The sequence below is a fragment of the Ochotona princeps genome, chromosome 14 (assembly GCF_030435755.1).
Source record: "Ochotona princeps isolate mOchPri1 chromosome 14, mOchPri1.hap1, whole genome shotgun sequence".
NCBI lineage: Eukaryota > Metazoa > Chordata > Mammalia > Lagomorpha > Ochotonidae > Ochotona > Ochotona princeps.
This window is the reverse complement of record NC_080845.1, coordinates 6,746,687-6,764,395: the sequence shown is the minus strand read 5'-3', so window position 1 is coordinate 6,764,395 and position 17,709 is coordinate 6,746,687. Positions and strand designations below refer to the sequence as shown.

Sequence of the window (17,709 nt, the reverse complement as noted above, 5' to 3'; positions counted from 1 at the left end):
GACATTCACCATTTAGAAGAACTTGACACAGGGGCCAAGTGAGACCTCTGCTCCAACTGATAGGACGGATGGACAAGAGACCATCTGTCAGTGTCAGGAGAGATCTGAAGCACCTGGCTAGTCTGATGAAATAAATTATCCACTGATCTCAGGTTCCAGCTGCTCCCTTGACTGCTCCTAAAGAGTGTGCCACTTGCTACCTTGCACTGGGTAGTACAATCTTTCAGAAGGAAAGAACTTCCAGATTGCGGTGCACAGGTTTTGTTGTTGCTGCAATCAAGAGGTGTTGTCATCTGTTGTGCTTGAGTTATACACCTGACCTAATGGAAAGCAAGTATATCCTTTCTCCAATACAGTACTTACGGGCACAGCTCCTATTATTGTCACCACATTCCTTGGGCTAACTGATGAAGTTACTGCTTATAAGGCTAAAGGCAGATTAGGTAATAGAGACCACTGCTCTGATAACACTTGGTGGTTCTAAAGTTCCTCAGGGCGGGGACTCTGCAGTAGAGGGGGCCATCTGCACCCTGGAACCCCCCAGGGGTGGCTGGGCCCTGGCTCCAGGTGTGGGGCTCAGGGGCAAAGAGGTCACTAAGTCACTAAGATGGCAACTAACGTCAAACTGGGTTACAGGTGGCTGGCAAGATGACCAGATCCCTGGGTGTGAACCAGGACAGGGGTCACATTGTTTCAAAGTAAGACTGACTGGCCAGGGCCATTTTGCTCACCTACCCCTGGCCTATGGGAGGTGGCTCCTGCAGTCATGCTCCTAGTATTTGGCTCCTAGTTTCTCCCCTCCTGGAATTCCTGAAATTCCTGGCCTGAGGCTATTTCTTACCCTATATAAGGAATTGAATTTCCCCAATAAATTGGAACTGCTTAGACAGAACCCCTGTCCTTCTGTTTGTCTCTCGCGGGCCGGAAGGCTGGGTGACGGGTAGCAGGCTCATTCCCTCCGGAAATGGGGTACTAGAGCAATCTGTGGGGGAGACCCCATATGAGAGAACCCCTCCTCTGCCCCATCATCAGACTCTTCTACTCCCAAGTGAAACTCCACTAGCAGTGTCAGCACCTAATCTAAGGGCTAGCTGCCACACCTACAGGATGCTGGCCTAGGAGAGGGGGGCAGAGGAACAATAATTAGCCAGGACTATGCTAACCTTGGGAAGACAGTTCTGGGAGTGGGTCTTGAGGCAAGCAGTCCACAGGTCCCTATGCTACATCAGAGCCCATCTGTGACTCCTGGCTCGAGTTCCTGACTTGAGCTTCCTGGTCATGCACACTGGGAGACAGTGCTGACAGCATGAGAACCTGGTTCCTGCTGCCTACACGAGACAGGCTTTGGGGTTCCAGCTCCTGACCTGGCCCACTCATTGTAGGCATTCGAGGAGTTAGCCAGTGAATGTGAACTCTTTGTCTCTGGTGCCTCTCAAATCAGAAAGAAAGAGAGAAAGAAAGAGAGAAAGAAAGAGAGAAAGAAAGAAAGAAAGAAAGAGAGAGAGAAAGAGAGAAAGAAAAAGAGAGAAAGAAAGAAAGAGAGAAAGAGAGAAAGAGAGAAAGAGAGAAAGAAAAAGAGAGAAAGAAAAAAAGAAAAAGAAAGAAAGAAAGAGAGAAAGAAAGAGAAAGAAAGAAAGAAAAAGAAAGAAAGAGAAAGAAATAAAGAGAAAGAGAGAAAGAAAGAGAAAGAGAAAGAAAGAGAGAAAGAGAGAAAGAGAGAAAGAAAAAAGAAAGAGAAATAAAGAAAGAAAAAGAGAAAGAAAGAAAAAGAAAGAGAAAGAAATAAAGAAAGAGAAAGAGAGAGAAAGAAAGAGAAAGAAAGAAAGAAAGAAAGAAAGAAAGAAAGAAAGACAGACAAAAAGAAAAAAGAATAGTTTGCAAGGGCACAGACATTTTCATATAGTATTAAAAGATTAATATAATTTTCATTATAATCCTCAAAAACCAAGATTGAAGAGTGGTGTTGTAGCACAGCAAGTTAAACTGTAGCCTGCAGTGTTGGTATCTCATTTGAGCACTGGTTCAAATCCTAGCTGCTCTGCTTTTTTGGTTTGTTTCACAGATTTACTTATTTTTATTAGAAAGATCAGATTTATGGGGAGAGGGAGAGACAGGGATAAAGATCTTCCATCTGCTGGTTTACTCTCTAAATTGCTACAAAAGCTAGAGTTGAGCTGATCCAAAGCCAGGAGCCAGGAGTTTCTTCTAGGTCTCCCACATAGGTGTAAGATTCCAAGGCCTTGGGTCAACTGCCACTGCTTTCTCAGGCCACAAGTAGGGAGCTGGATGGGAAGTGGAGCAGCTGGGATATGTACTGGTGCCTATATGGGATCTCAGTGCTTGCAAGGTGAGAATTTAGCCATTGAATCACCAAGCCAAGTCAGACCCGGCTGTTCCATTTTTGATCCAGCTTTCTGTTAATGCTCCTGGTAAAATGGCAGAAGATGGCCCTGGTGTCTGCGTGGGAGAGCAGAGGGAGTTCCTGACTCCTGGCTTTGGCCTGGCACAAACCTGTCTGTGGTAGACATTTGGGAAGTGAGCCAGCAGACAGAAGATCTCTTCCACTCTCCTTTTCTAATAAATAAATCAATCTTTAACAAAGGAACTCAAGGCTGAGAGTGACATGGGAAGGGGTTTGCCCAAAGCGGCATTGCAGGTGACTGCCAGGGCCAGGGTGCAGGGCTGGGGCACCGCTAACAGTTCCTCCATGGAACTGACCTTTTGGAGAAATAGCTGGGATCTTGAAACAGTTTACAGAAAATGCGTCTTATGTGATAACTACAGAAGGATTTCAAAACTTTGTCCTCTCAAGTACTTACCTTTCAATTCTACCTCTCATGTACTTCTTGAAGTACTTCAGTACAAGTCAAAATTTAACAACTTTGACGAAAGAAGTCCCTGATTTTGGTTTTCAGCCTAAAGTGGGGAGGAAGGCAGGACTGGATTTGTCAGTCATATGCACATGGGAAACCCCAGCCTGGGACCTCTGCCTTGATCACAGTCAGGCTACTCAGTGGGCGAAAGACCAGGTCCACCGGTTAAACACTGCAGGTCAACACAATCTCGATGTCTTAGGAGCATTAACTCCTCCACCACTTTTGAGAGACAGAGAGAGCGAGGGAGACAGTCTTTGCCACTGATCTACTCCCCAAACGGCTGCCTACAGTTGGCCAGGACGGAGACCGGGGACTCAGGCTTGGGCTCCCAAGCGAGCAGCACGGACCGTGTGATCCAAGTTACCACCTCTGCTTCCTGGGATCACTGGCAGGACCCTGAACTCAGTACTCTAAGGACACGGGTGTTCTGCGCAGCTTTTCTTAGAGTACCTTTCCAATGAACCTCCACATATAGAGAACACACACTCTGCGATACACATGACTGTGGAGTTTTCCATGTAATCAGCACCCTGGCCAAGGCAGAGTGCCCTGGACACCTCCACTGTCCACTGAGCAGCCCTGCTTCTGACACAAGGTTGATTCTGCGTGTTTTGAACAATATGTAAATAAAGACATACTGTGTGTGGACTTTCTTTTTGGGTGACTCAGCTTCTTTTTGAGTCATCTTATTATTAGAAAACAAACATTAAACAACTTTATGTGTTAAGAACTGACATTAAACAGGCAATCTTACCAGTTTAGGTATTTGCGGCTTTCTGTGAGAGGCAGTTGTAGAGAAGGAGGAAAAAAGGTGGCTCTACGTTTAAGTTCAGAGTCACGGCGTGGAGGCGCAGCCATGCTGCCTGCGAGAGCCACCACCGCTCCTGCACTTCACGGGTCCTGAGCACTGTCACGTGCAGATGAGGGGCCAATGGTGGCACAGCTAACAGGTGGGCAGGGCGTGAACCTGGCGACAAGCTCTTTGAGGCTGCTCTGTCAGCATACTGCCTCCCAACATTTTCATTTCTGGAAGGTTTACCAACCACTAGGGCCTGTGCTAAGTGTTTTCAATGCAGTATCTCTTGTGTTCCCCACAGCAAACCTAGGAAATAGGCCCTAGGATACTCCCATTGAAACAAACTACAACTGAGACTTCAAAAGAGAGGAACGCTTACTTAAGGCTGTTAGACTGCTGACTGTTAGAGCACGATTTCATCCAGATGCGGTTCATCTGAGCCCCCTCTTAACTGTCACGCTTTATTGTCAGAATATTGCAAGGTTCTGTTGGCCAAGCTGGGAAGAAATGTGTGAGGAAATTATACTTCACCCAGATTCAGGCTAATGCCAGCCTCAGTAAAGACTTTATTATGAGAAACATATGATGCATTTGTGGGAACCATAAAAGCAGTGAGCCTTGGAGTCAGAATTTAAACTTTTTCCAGGCCAGGGTGTCCCAGGCACCTCCGCCTGACATCCTTACTGCTCTTTCTCATCCCCATCACAGGCGGGAGGCCAATTGTTAGGGAGCAGCAGGTGCGCACAAGTTGGTCAGACTAAAGTCCTGCTCCTGCCACCACTGGCCCGTGACAGCCCACTGTGTGAGTTGACCTTTGACTTGACCACTGTGCACCTGACTTCCTGTCTCTGCTGGACAGGCAAAGTAAGAACGCCAACTTGGCAGGTAACTCAGTATATACGGGAAAGACTCACTGCAGTGATGGGCAGGTAGCCAGGACGACCATGACAATGATGAAAAAAACAGTATGTTGACTATGTGACACTTTCTACCTCTGCTAAGTTTAAGTCAAAACAGAAAACGGAAGCTAAATCAGAGCAAATGAGCCCCAAGTATTGGTGGAAAGTAAGTTCTGGATTGTCTGCTGATACAAGATGATGAGGGGGCTTCCTGGAAGAGGCATGAGTCACCGAGGAAGACCAGGCGGGCAGCAATGTTACAAAGCAGTCCCAAGGATGGTGAATAGGCATGACAGGGCCATCAGGGCTGGGAAACTTGCCAGGAGGTGACCCTTTTGAAGAAAGCCTCTCGCTCACTCGCTCTGGGTCTAGTCTTATGCTTCATAAAGACCGTGAGACACAACACTCGAGTGGGAAAAGGCTGCATTTTAAATCCCACTGCTGAAACATTTTCTTCTCTAAAAACAAATTCCCTTTAGTTACTCGGTCATGTCGACGGTGTGTAGGCACTGCTGAAACATTTTCTTCTCTAAAAACAAATTCCCTTTAGTTACTCGGTCATGTCGACGGTGTGTAGGCTCCTTGCCCTGTCTGCACACCGACCACTGACCACGAGGGCAGCTAGGGGCTGGCCACACACTTACCTAACTGGACGTCGGTGGTGAATCGCAGTCTGTGGATCATGCTGACCTTGAATGACTTGTAATGGTGGCTGCTTAGCATATCCTGCACTGTGGCTATGTCAATTTGCGAATCCTCCTCAAAAACCCCATCTGCCCTTGAACCTGGGGAGGAAAAAGGAGTTTAAAACATAAAGATACATGAGGCTTGGCAAATGGTGTCTGCTGAAAATGTTTTGGGATAAATTAAAATAATATGGGCTATTTAATTTGGAGAAGAAAGGGCTGAGCGATGACTCAATAATGCTGTTCCAGTAAACAGAGAATGGTAACATATTAATCATCAACAATTAATTCTGCAAGCACTGCCTGCTCCAGGGCAGGCCCTTGGCTGGGCAGAGGGATGCAAGCAAGAAAAATCCCTGCTTCCTCTCAGCAAGGAGCTGTCTTGCTCCTCTCCCTAAATCATAAAATAAGCCTTGTGCCTTGCAGAGTCCCCATCTCCAAGGTTGTCTCTGAGCCATCTGTTGAGCAGCTTCCTTCCCTGCACCCATGGGTCCTGGGTTCAGGGCAGGGCTGGCTGGTGCTTGGATGTCTAAGGGCTCAGGCTCCTCCCCGACCCCGACCTGCTCCATAATCCAGTTGCCACAAGACTTTCTGATTCTTCTATCATTTATTTATCCACCCCATGTTCAACAAGAGCCTTAGGCACGCCAAGCACGCTGGCATCCTCCTCAAACGACTCACCTGACTACTCAGCCTCCTACAAAGCACCTTGCATGGCAGCCAGCAGTGTGTCCCTGGCTAAAATGCGACTTTCTGACCCCACTTCTCTCAGTGCTTCCCACACTCCTCAGGCTGCCCAGCTGCCCAGCGGTTTGGTCCTTTGGGCCTTTGCTCACCTGCTTCCTTGGCCTAGAAAACCCCTCTGATCACCACCTTAGAGTTGACAAAATTTACTCTGAGTTGACAGAAAACTCGAGATTTGCACACCAAACTGAAAATTTCTGTTACATAATGGGCTGTCTGACAACCTATATCCTATATAGTTTTCCTTTTTTTTTTTTTTTTGTTTTTATTACAGACAGATATACACAGAGGAGGAGAAACAGAGAGGAAGATCTTCCACCCGATGATTCACTCCCCAAGTGAGCCGCAACGGGCCGATGTGCGCCGATCCGAAGCTGGGAACCAGGAACCTCTTCCGGGTCTCCCACGCGGGTGCAGTGTCCCAATGCATTGGGCCGTCCTCGACTGCTCTCCCAGGCCACAAGCAGGGAGTTGGATGGGAAGTGGAGCTGCCGGGATACGAACCGGCGCCCATATGGGATCCCGGGGCTTTCAAGGCGAGGACTTTAGCCGCTAGGCCACGCTGCTGGGCCCTTTTTTTTTTTAAATAGTTTTCCTTTCTACAGTCACTGTTTTTAGAGAATGCTTTCTTTTTTTTCTTTTTTTTATATTCTTTTATTTATTTATTTATTATTTTTAATTCATTAATTACATTGTATTATGTGACACAGTTTCATAGGTACTTGGATTCTCCCCACCCCTCCTATCTTTTCTTTTCTTTTTAAAGACTTATTTGTTTGAAAGGCAGAGTTGTAAGTGGGAGGGGGTGGGGGGAGAGAAAGGGATTAAGAGAGAGAGAGAGAGAGAGAGAGATTTCCATCCTTTGGTTCACTCCCTAAATGGCTGCTAAGCCAAAGCCAGGAGCTTTAACCAGGTCTCTCAAGTAGGGGGCTGGGGCCCAAGCAGTAGGGACATCTTTTCCCACTTCCCAGCCACACTGGCAGGGAGCTGAATTGGAAGTGGAGCAACCAAACAGGAAACGGAACCTATGCAGAATGCAGGTGGCAGCTTAACCCTCTGTGCCACCTGATGTTTTCACACTGAACTCATCTATTAGAAATCACACGTTCTACTTCCCAACACTCTAGGAGTTCTCAGCTTGGCTCACTCTGCTATCCACGAAACGTTTCTCGGTCGGGATGTGGGGAGTCCTTGCACGTGAGGTCCTCCCCTTCTGCCTACCGCATGTCCTCCTGGCCTCCCAGGTCCCAATTCCAAAGCTCAAATGACACTCCAGGGAAACTTGCTGGGCCCCCGGCCCCCAATCCAGTCCTGCTCCCTCTGTAACCATCCTCTGCAGGTACCATGGGCAGTGGCCATCTGCCCCGCCGGTGTACGAGGCAGATTAAACATGAGCTCAGGAAAAACTGCCTGGGTGAATGCGGGGAGAGCGCTGCGGAAGCACAGGCCCTGGCAGGGCTGCCCTCACTGTCAGGGCTCTGGTGGCACCGGGCCACCCTGGGCAACACCTGTGACTCGGGACAGAGCTGTGAGGAGCATGACAGCTCAGTACACAAGTCTACTGAAATGTAACTGTCTACATGTGTTTATTTAAAAAGTTTTTACCCAGGAGAATTATGGAGAATTTCAGTAAAACATATAAAATCTTTAACATCTTAAAACTCATCTGGAATGATATTTTTTGAGAGAATGCCATCATTATATACAGCTTAGCTCGGGGGTCAAGAATTTCTGCTTTATTTACTAATTAGTATTTTCTAAATATTGCAGGTATTTGATTTGGAAAGAGGTTACAGCTTATTATGCTAAAAGGACAATTACTAAAAAAACATACTTAAGATTTTCACATTTTATGATATTGGATTAAAACCAATTTAAAAATTACTATAACATGACATATAATTTTTTTACTGAGCAATTTCAATGCCTGCTGTTAATAAAGCATCTTAGCCGTAAATGATAATTCAGATGCTTTTAGATAAAGTGGTGCATAAATATGGCTGGAAATTGATTTAGTTTCTTATAGAAGCTACTGAAGAATGACATATTTTGTTTAATACACCAGCTAATGTAGTCCTAAAAGCTCAAACAAGTGCCAGTTTTCACTCCTAAATTTGCTGTGGGAGATTAATGAAAACTTTATATTTTGCTGAAATGTTAATAATGGGCAGATGAGATGATAGGATTTTAGTAGAGGTCTTAAAGCTATGGAATAACCAGCAGAGCTTGTCAATTGCCCTGTATTAATTTTGTTCACGACTTACATAGCTGGAGTGGCTCAACCCACTAATGCTTCTTGCATTGACCTTCTGCTCAGTGACAGTGTAAATTCACAGCCCGCCTGGGGGCTGAAATCCCCTGGTACTTGGGTGAGTTCTGAGCCTGGCCCTGGCTGACAGGGCCATGTTTGCTTTTATGATCAGAAGGTCAACAGCTGCTGAGGGAGGCAGTGAGGAATAGGGCTGTTCTTGCCCTGAGACCTGCTGCTCACTGCAGAGTGCCTGTCGAACAGCAGCTTTAGGTCTGGGCTTTCCACTGTCAATTCCGCAGCAAGCCAAGGGTGGCGCTGCATGGCGGGCCACCTGTGAGGTCAGGGCAGGGTTCCTGAGCCTCACAACCTTACCCTCAAGCGAAGACCATCCAAGGACAGAGGAGCAAGGTATATACCAAAAGTGTGTTTCTGAGCAAGAAAAATCCTACTGATCTGTATGTACCCCTTTACTGCTTCACAAGGAAGACGTCTGCCACTGAACCTTGGGTATATTAAAATGATTACTGTACTATCAATCCACATCAGAAAGCCAACTTCTCTATTCAAGAAGATATTTTTACCCAAATTGAATATCAGAACCAGAATGTATTAAAAAATAAACATATTTTTAAAAACCTCCCCAAACCGTTAATTTTATTGAAGTATAGCCCTTTGGTATTTTGTTAAATTAGCAATTAAAAAGGTTGCAAGCAATTAAATGAAACAAAAGCCACACTGTGTTCATCTACATTAATGTAGAACTGAGTCTCTTCATGAATGACAAGATAAATTGTAATGGTGTCTTCAAAGACTTCACAATGTATTTTGTCAAAGTCAGGAGTGTTAATGTCTCTATGTGCCACGGATTACCATAATGTATCGTGTCAAAACGCTCGAGCTGCAATAACTCAAAGATGTATTGTGATAGATCAAATTTTGGGGTGAGGCCTAATAGTGACTTGAGTGTCAGAGCTCAAATGGTCTGAGAGCACTCTGGGAGAATGAGGGGGAGAGCATTCCCAATGTGGGGGGATTGGGAGGACAGGCAGAATGCCCCAAGAGGAGGAAGCCAGGAGGGAGGTGGGGAGGTGCCCCTGCCTGAGGTGAACCCACGAGGCTGGGGCAGGAGGTCACACAATGGCCAGAGAAGGGCTTGGAGGTGGCCCTGGGACTTAACGGTCAAAGAGTACATCACACACAGCTGAGAAAGGCAGGCTCCAGTCTGAATCCTGACGTTAATGGCCAAGACTGGCTCAAGGCCTGCCAAGATCCCAGGGTCAGGAAGGGCAGAATGGGACAGATCTGCTCGAGTCTGGGGTCCACGTCCCCCCTACTGCTCCCAGAATCCAGTGACACTGAGGGTTGTTTGTGGTCTACCTTCCCAACCACTCATCTCCAGGCAACGGCAGGGAGAGTCAGCTGAGCTGAGAGCTGCAAACCATCAGTGGTCTGCACAGTGGCTCTCGCTGCCCTCAAAGTGGCTGGAGGGGATCCTCAAAGGGTCTTCAGAGTGTTCTTGAAGCTATTTTCAATATGAAAAGATGCTTTTTCTCTGCAGAAGTACCTTCTCTTCTGATGGCCACAATGGCCTGGGCTGGGTCAGGCCACAGCCAGCAGCTCTATCTAGGCCTCCTAAGCACGGGGGCCACGTTCCGCTGCTTTAACAGGCACATTGGCAGGGAGCTGGTTTGGAAGTGAAGCAGCTGCGACTCAAAAAAGTGATTACCTGGGATGTCAGTGTTGTAAATGGAGGTCACAATACTGGCCCCAGGCTACTGTCTTTTTCATGCCCGTTTTCTGACAAGGGCATAAAGGAATAAAGTTCATTGACCTGGTTAGGATTTCACATTGCAGCTAACCATTTATACTTGAGTTCTGGTATAGCAATAAGTTACTATCAACAATAATCTAAAAAGGTCACTGACATATTCCTCCCTTTTCCAACAGCATTATTCATTTTAGGCCACATTTTCTTAATATACTTTAAACAAAACACTGTATTGCCAAAAGACTGAATACCAAAGTAGATAGGAAAATCCATGCGTCTTCTATGAGCCAGGCAAAGGTGGTGGTAATATCCAGTGCAGGGACTAGCATGCGAGAAAGTGTTGCGGTACAAGGCCCTGGCTGAACTGAGAGTAAACAGGGCATCTATCACTCTGTCCCCAAGGCTCACTGATGTTTTGCACATAGAACCACACTGGCTTTGGCTAAGCTGGACCTTTGCTCAGCTTACACCATCTGGACACAGAGTCCTTTCCAGTCTCATCGACAAAAATGGACAGGACCTCATATACCACTGCTGGCTTCCCATGAGGATTCCCTGGCAGACTTTGTTGAAGGGCATGGTCTCAATGGCTGCCACAGAGGTTAACATTCATCGAGTGGTGCCTGTAGGAAGCACGATGCTCAGCACATACGTCCTCCTTTTCACACGGGTGAGAGATACGCTGCTCAGGATGCCATTCTGCTGCTGCTGTTACACAGAGTAGAAGCTGGAGGTGGGAGATGAGCCCGGCTCTACTTCTAAGCCTGCCTCAGCGCGTAGCTCACCTTGGGTAAGCATGAACAAGCCCATGGGACCTGGCAGCACCCAAGCACAACAGCAGCATGTCTGGCGTCACCAGAACAAAGGAATCAGGGATTCAAACAACAATCCCTGCTCCCCCAGTCAGACTCTAAGCTGGATGTGTGAGTCAGGAGGAACAGCTCTTCTTAGCTCCCTGCATCCATCATTTTTTTTTCCACAGGCCTTTCGAGTCCCCAAAGCCCCATAAGCTCAAAGCTTCTCCTCTATTAAACACTTCCCTTCAGCTACTAGTCATTTTTGCTGGTCTCTAAAACACAATCAATAGGTGATATAGTATACCAGCACCACACACGCACACACGCACACACACACCCTCTGCAGTCATCTCTCTAAAGCCACCAGGATCACATAGGATGTAACCTTCCCCACAGCCCACCATGCTACAACCAGCAAGAGGATCCTCGCTGTCAGTGCTTAATGGATTCAATTCTTGAAGCCAGAGCCAGCCAGGCGGCAGGACTTTCTACCTGGAGATTTCAGGCCCTCCTCAATCAGTCAAGGCAATCTTGTTTTATGAGGTGATCGGAAAGAAACGGTTTCAGGTTTGCAGTGTTTCTTAGCAGAGCCGCCTCTGGAAGGGGCACCTAAGGCTTGAGATGCCAGACCCTGGTTGCCCCTCCAGGCTCGCCCATGTTCATCTCCTACCAGGTTCCGCTTCTCCAGGCCTTCAGCAGAGCAGTGCTTTCTTTGGTCTGGACAATGCCTCTCTTATGATCTAATGCCACTTTCCTTCTTTAAGAAGAAACCTACTATTCTCACCAGCACTGGTCCCCTTCTTAGAACTCACTCCTTTCCACAATCAATGGCAGTTACCTAACTGTGGGTTCCGAAATGAAGGGGCTGGAACTCCCCACCCGCCAAACATCATCTCAATGTCATGAGCAAACACGAGCCCAGAGGGAATCAGGTCAGTCATCGGAGGACAAAGCGTGACCACTGGACAGATGCCTCATCACAAGTACGCTTAGAAACAGGCTGATGACTCCTATTCCTTTAATGTGGCTTTGTGGAAAACAGAAAAAATGGCTGGGGATTGTGAAGCCCGGAATTTCTGACAATTTACATGGCAAACAGCTAAGAAATGCAGTTTGTCATCAACACTGAGGTGTCAGGGAACAAAGGCACACATGCTGGAGGGATCCCACCTCCTTCCAATCCAGAGGCCCTGCAGAAACGTCCCTCGACGCATTACTGTTAGTCAGGGGCTGCAGGGCGGATGCTGGGGCCGGAGCCTGGCAGAGGGATGCAAATCCCCGTGCCCTCACTTAGTGCCCAGACTGGGTTTGTGGCTTGTCAAACATGTTTCCTTACTGCTCTAATGGACCAGTGTATCGCTTAATGAAAGTTCTTAATTGTAATTCAATTAATTACATACACAGAGTCCCCAATTACATTTTCCAATAAGACATTGGCTGTGGTACAGGTCTAAATGCACTTAACCAATTTTAATATATTAAGACCAATTTCCCTTGAATACTAATTACCACCTAATGATAAAACTGAGAAGGGAGGGGGATTTTTGAGAAAGGCAGAATGGAAAATGTAATTCCTGTGGAAGTTCTTGGCCTATGCAGCACACTGTGGGCACTCATTTGCTGGAGAGGATGTGGAAAGGTCACAGGCCTGCTTCTAGCACAGGTTGGCACAGCTTTCTGCCCCTGGCTTTGCCCCAGGGGCCAGCTGCCCTTGGTGCTGCCCATTGTCCAGTGGGGTTGGTGGGAAATCTGAGAAACTGAGAGGGGAAAAGAAACAAGAGACTAAGCCACTCACATGCGGCATCCGTGGCCAGCGGACACTCAGTCTCCCGCTCCAGGCACAGAGACCAGTTCACCACAGGATTTCTGAGAGTTCAGTCCTCCCAAACGCCCCATAGTGCAGGGGTTATTGTCAACCTTTTACAGACGGGGACATGAGGGTTTACAAAGGAGGACTTGGACCAGGTCGCACGGCAGCTCCACACATCTGACTTTTCCTCCACAACACAGTGCTCACTGGCCAAGGGGAAGCCGACTGTGAGAGGTGGACACAACCTTCTGTTAGAAAGCCATTATGCGACAGCGGCTTGAAGAAACCCTCAGCTACACAGAAAATTCCTTCTAGTGAATGCCAGCCCTCCCAAGCCAGACATGTCAGTGACTTTTGGTAATAGCTCACCCTGAAATCTACAATGGTCATCACAAGCCAACACTACTTGTAAACAGTTTACTGGCATGACCACATTTTCCTTTCTATCTGGAGTGCTGTTATGATAAATGGGGCTTGAAGCCCTGATGTTTGCGTCACGTGGTGGAACTGGTAAGCTTGGTCATGGATATTAAAACAGGCAGAGGCTCCCGAAGCTGGAGGACCCAGCATGGAAGTCTCCAAGCCTGGCACTGAGGCAGCCCAGAGGAGGGCTGGGGCCCCTTGGGCAAATAACACACAGAGGATCCGGAAAGGTACCCGCAGACGGCCACCACCCTCTCTTTCCATGGCTGCTTTTCCTCCTCTTATTTGGTGGAGTGGGGGCAGAGTGCAAGCACCACCACAAAGAACCTCCCTTGTCAAAGATGCTTGCTCAGACTCCAAGGTTCCCTTAAAAGCAACCACACTGCAGACTTGCCCCATAAAGCCCCAGTGATGAGTCCAGTGAGGTCAGGGGTTTATGGGTTTCACACCTGAGGGAGTGTGCCAGCGCTGGCCAATGCGGCAGCTGGGCACTCACTGTTCTCTGCCCACTGTTGAGTCATATGCAGAGTGGCTCTGCATAAATAATCAGAGCAGCCTGCTGGTGCGTCCTTCTGGGGGTCTTGGAGTGGAAACAAGAAGTGAATGAGGGTTCTCCTTCCCCGCACCTGGGAGCTGACACCCCTACATGACAGCTCTAATCCTGTACTCGCAATGCCGGGATCCTATATGGGTGCTGGTTCGTGTCCTGGCTGCTCCACTTCCCATTCAGCTCCCTGCTTGTGGCCTGGGAAAGTAGTAGAGGACGCTCAAAGTCTTAAGACCCTGTACCCACAAGGGAGATCCAGAAGAAGCTCTTGGTTTCTGGCTTTGGCTCCAGCCAGTGTGGCCAAAGTTTACTCCAGGGGGAGTAAACTAGCAGATGGAAGATCTTTCTGTCTCCGCTTCTCTCTCTATAAACCTATGTATCCAATAAAAATAAACAAATGTTAACAGAAAAAGTCCAACCAAGGACTGACAGGACGAAGCCGTAAGCAACCCGTGAACCCCAAAGGGAAGGAGATCACGGAACAGCGAGAGGCACTGTCTGGGCACCCGCAGTGCTGCCCACAGCGACATCTGCATACGAGGGCAGCCAGGCTCTGCTCTCTCACTAGTCTCTCTCCGCTCTCTGAGGGTACCAGCCAAGGTGTACAGGCTGTCACTGTCATTCATGCGACATGAGCCAATCCTGTCACCCTCTGCACCCGTCTCCTCTTCTATAAAACAAGGATGATCACACTGCTCTGCAAAGTCCTTGAAGGCACAACACTGGTTTCTCGTTGTCTCACAGAAACCCAGGCACCTGTTTTCATGGGAAGTAAGCTTGAAGTGACAGGATCTGCCCAACATCACGGCTGCCACAAGCAGGTGAACACGCCACCTACAGTGCTGGCATGGTCATTTCAGGCCTATTTTGCTCACAGTAAAGGGAGATTGCAGTTTCTCTCCTAAAGCTGTGGAGAGTAAGCTGGTGGCACCCTCCTTCTGAGGATCCGGAAGGGCTATGTGCAGCCAATGGCTGGCCAAGGGCACTGCCAACATCTGGCAGGGAGGAACACAGAGGCTCAGCCTGCTGCCAGAGGCTTGGACAAGAATGGAAGTCTTTAACGCGACATCCTTCCCATCATGCACTCCTGCTTCCTTCTGGTCGGTCTCCAGCTTCTGGCAGGCAGCTGGCTGGAGGCTGCAGCAGACTGGAAAGCTCAAGGACTTTGGCTTGTCGTTTTCTTATTTAGGCCAAAATCCAAGCACAAATGTTAGCGCTCAGTCCCTAGGCAGAAGCTGTTGTCGAACCAGCTTCTCCTACAAGCTTCTCTCCTAGCTTGTAAAGACGTGCCCCACCACCATTCTCAGGAATGGGAAGGCGCGGTTTCACCAGCTCCCCCGGGCAGGCTTTGAAATTAGCCAACTCAAAATCGTACTTGTAGCACGTCCTGACTGGCTGATTGTGGGCAAGTACAACCTTCCTTCACAGTAGTATCCTGTAGGGTATTTACAAACATGAGTAAGTCTGCAAAATATTTAGCACAATGCTTCATGATGGTAGGCCTGAATAAAGACCCGCGCCTCCTGGAAGGTTGCTATCAATTCTCATGGAGCTTCCATGCTGCAGCATCCAAACACTTGCTGGAAAGAGCTCTAAAAGTTTTGGAGTTCTCTGGTTCTGACACAGAATTGGTCCTGTTCTGGAGCACCTCTTTCCTCAACACCTCCTCCAGGGTGCCCACCATTTCTGTGGTGCCAGTCCCCACCTGCTCTGTTAGCCACAGGACACTGCTCCTTCCTTAGGTAGTACAGTTCACAGATACTGAGTGCTTGATATATGCCAAGCATTGTTCTTTTTTTTTTTTTAAAAAAAAGATTAATTTATTTTTTGTTGGAAAGTCTGATATACAGAGAAAAGAGACAGAGAGGAAGATCTTTCGTCCGATGATTCACTCCCCAGTGGCTGCAATGGCCGGAGCTGTGCTGATCAGAAGCCAAGAGCCTGGAGCCTCTTCTGTGTCTCCCACTCAGGTGCAGGGTCCCAAGGCCTTGGGCCATTCTCCATTGCTTTCCCATGCCACAGCAGGGAGCTGGATGGGAAGCAGGGCCACTGGGATTAGAACTGGTGCCCATGAGATCCAGGCCCATGCAAGGTGAATACTTTAGCCGCTAGGTATTGCATCGGGCCCTCCAGGCACTATTCTAACAGCTTCATGATGAATCCTCCCGTGCAGGTTAGGAGGGCTGACGAACGGCCCAGGAGAGGTTGTGTCCAAGGCCACACAGCAAGTTAAGTGGCAGAGACAGATTCTGACAGAGGCAGTGTGCTTCCACGTCACATTTTCTTCAAATAGATAATACATAATTTAACTTATTTCTAAAATGGCTTTCGGCCTGGCGGCGTGGCCTAGTGGCTGAAGTCCTCGCCTTGAACGTGCCAGGATCCCGTATGGGCGCCAGTTCTAATCCCAGCAGCTCCACTTCCCATCCAGCTCCCTGCTTGTGGCCTGGGAAAGCAGTCGAGGACGGCCCAAGGCCTTGGTACCCTGCACACGCGTGGGAGACCCGGAAGAGGTTCCAGGTTCCTGGCTTTGGATTGGCGCAGCACCGGCCGTTGCGGCTCACTTGGGGAGTGAATCATTGGATGGAAGATCTTCCTCTCTGTCTCTCCTCCTCTCTGTATATCTTTGTAATAAAAATAAATAAATCTTTAAAAAAATAAATAAAATGGCTTTAAGAATAACAAGCCTGTCCTGATCAAATATTCCGACCAAGAAAAGGGAAGAAAGTTCCCTTTTTAAAACCTTTCATCTTGGGCCCGGTGGCGTGGCCTAGTGGCTAAAGTCCTCGCCTTGAAAGCCCCGGGATCCCATATGGGCGCCGGTTCTGGTCCCGGCAGCTCCACTTCCCATCTAGCTCCCTGCTTGTGGCCTGGGAAAGCAGTTGAGGGCGGCCCAATGCATTGGGACACTGCACCCGCGTGGGAGACCCGGAAGAGGTTCCAGGTTCCCGGCATCGGATTGGCGCGCATCGGCCCATTGCGGCTCACTTGGGGAATGAATCATCGGACAGAAGATCTTCCTCTCTGTCTCTCCTCTGTGTATATCTGGCTGTAATAAAAATGAATAAATCATAAAACCTTTCATCTCACCCCTCTTAACAGCTAGATAGGACAAAACAATATGTGTTTCTTAGTAGGAGTTTCTACTTACAACTAATATGTATTCTATTTATTTTTTTTCTAGAAAATATAAACTGTTTTTGTGGATGGGTGCTGTGGTACAGTGAGTTAAGCTGATGCTTGCAAATCTACATCCTGCATGGCATGTCAGCTCAAATCCTGGCTACAGCACATCTAATACACTTGCCTGCTAAGGTGCTTGAGAAGGCAGAAGATGGTCCTGCCAGCTAGTCCTTGATACTTACATGGGAGAAGGTGACAGAGTTCTAGGTTCCTGTTTTGTCCAACCTAGCCTGAGCTGTTGCAGGTGTTTCGGGAGTAAACTACCAGATGGGAGATGCTTTCTTCCTTTCCCCTCTTTCTGTCACCCTGCCTTTTGTGATTTTTAAGATGTACTTTATTTCTTATTTGAAAGGCAGCATTAGAGATAAGGAGATACAGAAAGAGAGCTCTTCCATCTGCTGGTTCACTCCCCAAATGGCCACAGAGGCCAAGGCTGAGTCAATCTGAAGCCAGGAGCCAGAGCTTCTTTTGGGTCTCCACAGAGGCCCAGGGACTTGAGCCGTCTTCCACTGCAGCCCCAGGCCACGGACATTGCAAGTGGAGCAGCTGGGACACCAGCCAGCACCCACGTGGGTGCCAGCGCCACAGAAGCCTAGTTTCCTACACCATGACACTAGTCCCCTCTATTTGCTCTTCTTAAATCGAAGGTTCCATATACTTATTTCTCAATTCCTAAACACATACAGATCTTGTAGCTGTTCTTCTCCTTATTATTTTTAGTTTCATTTCATTGTGATCAGGTAGTATACCCCATATGAAACAATGCATAGGGATACACTATATTTTCTGGCTAGTCTTTTAATGTCAGATAACAGAAATAATCCTGTGAAGATTGTCATCAGATACAAATCTTTGTGGCATTTTAGATCTCTTCTCTTTTTATTTGAAAAATCTACCTGGGTAAGGCACTTTCAGTTCCAAGTGATATG

At 47.9% G+C, this 17,709-nt stretch overlaps 1 protein-coding gene across 6 annotated transcripts in view; it reads right to left on the bottom strand.

Moving 5' to 3' along the window:
* The window catches only part of MAPKAP1 (MAPK associated protein 1), a 220,409-nt gene that overhangs the window by 36,442 nt on the left and 166,258 nt on the right, over positions 1-17,709 (bottom strand). For all 6 annotated transcript variants that reach the window (XM_058672119.1, XM_058672117.1, XM_004593568.4 and 3 more), the window contains one exon: positions 5,216-5,356. In XM_058672119.1, coding sequence (XP_058528102.1) covers positions 5,216-5,356 — 141 coding nt within the window. The remainder of the gene's footprint in view (positions 1-5,215; positions 5,357-17,709) is intronic.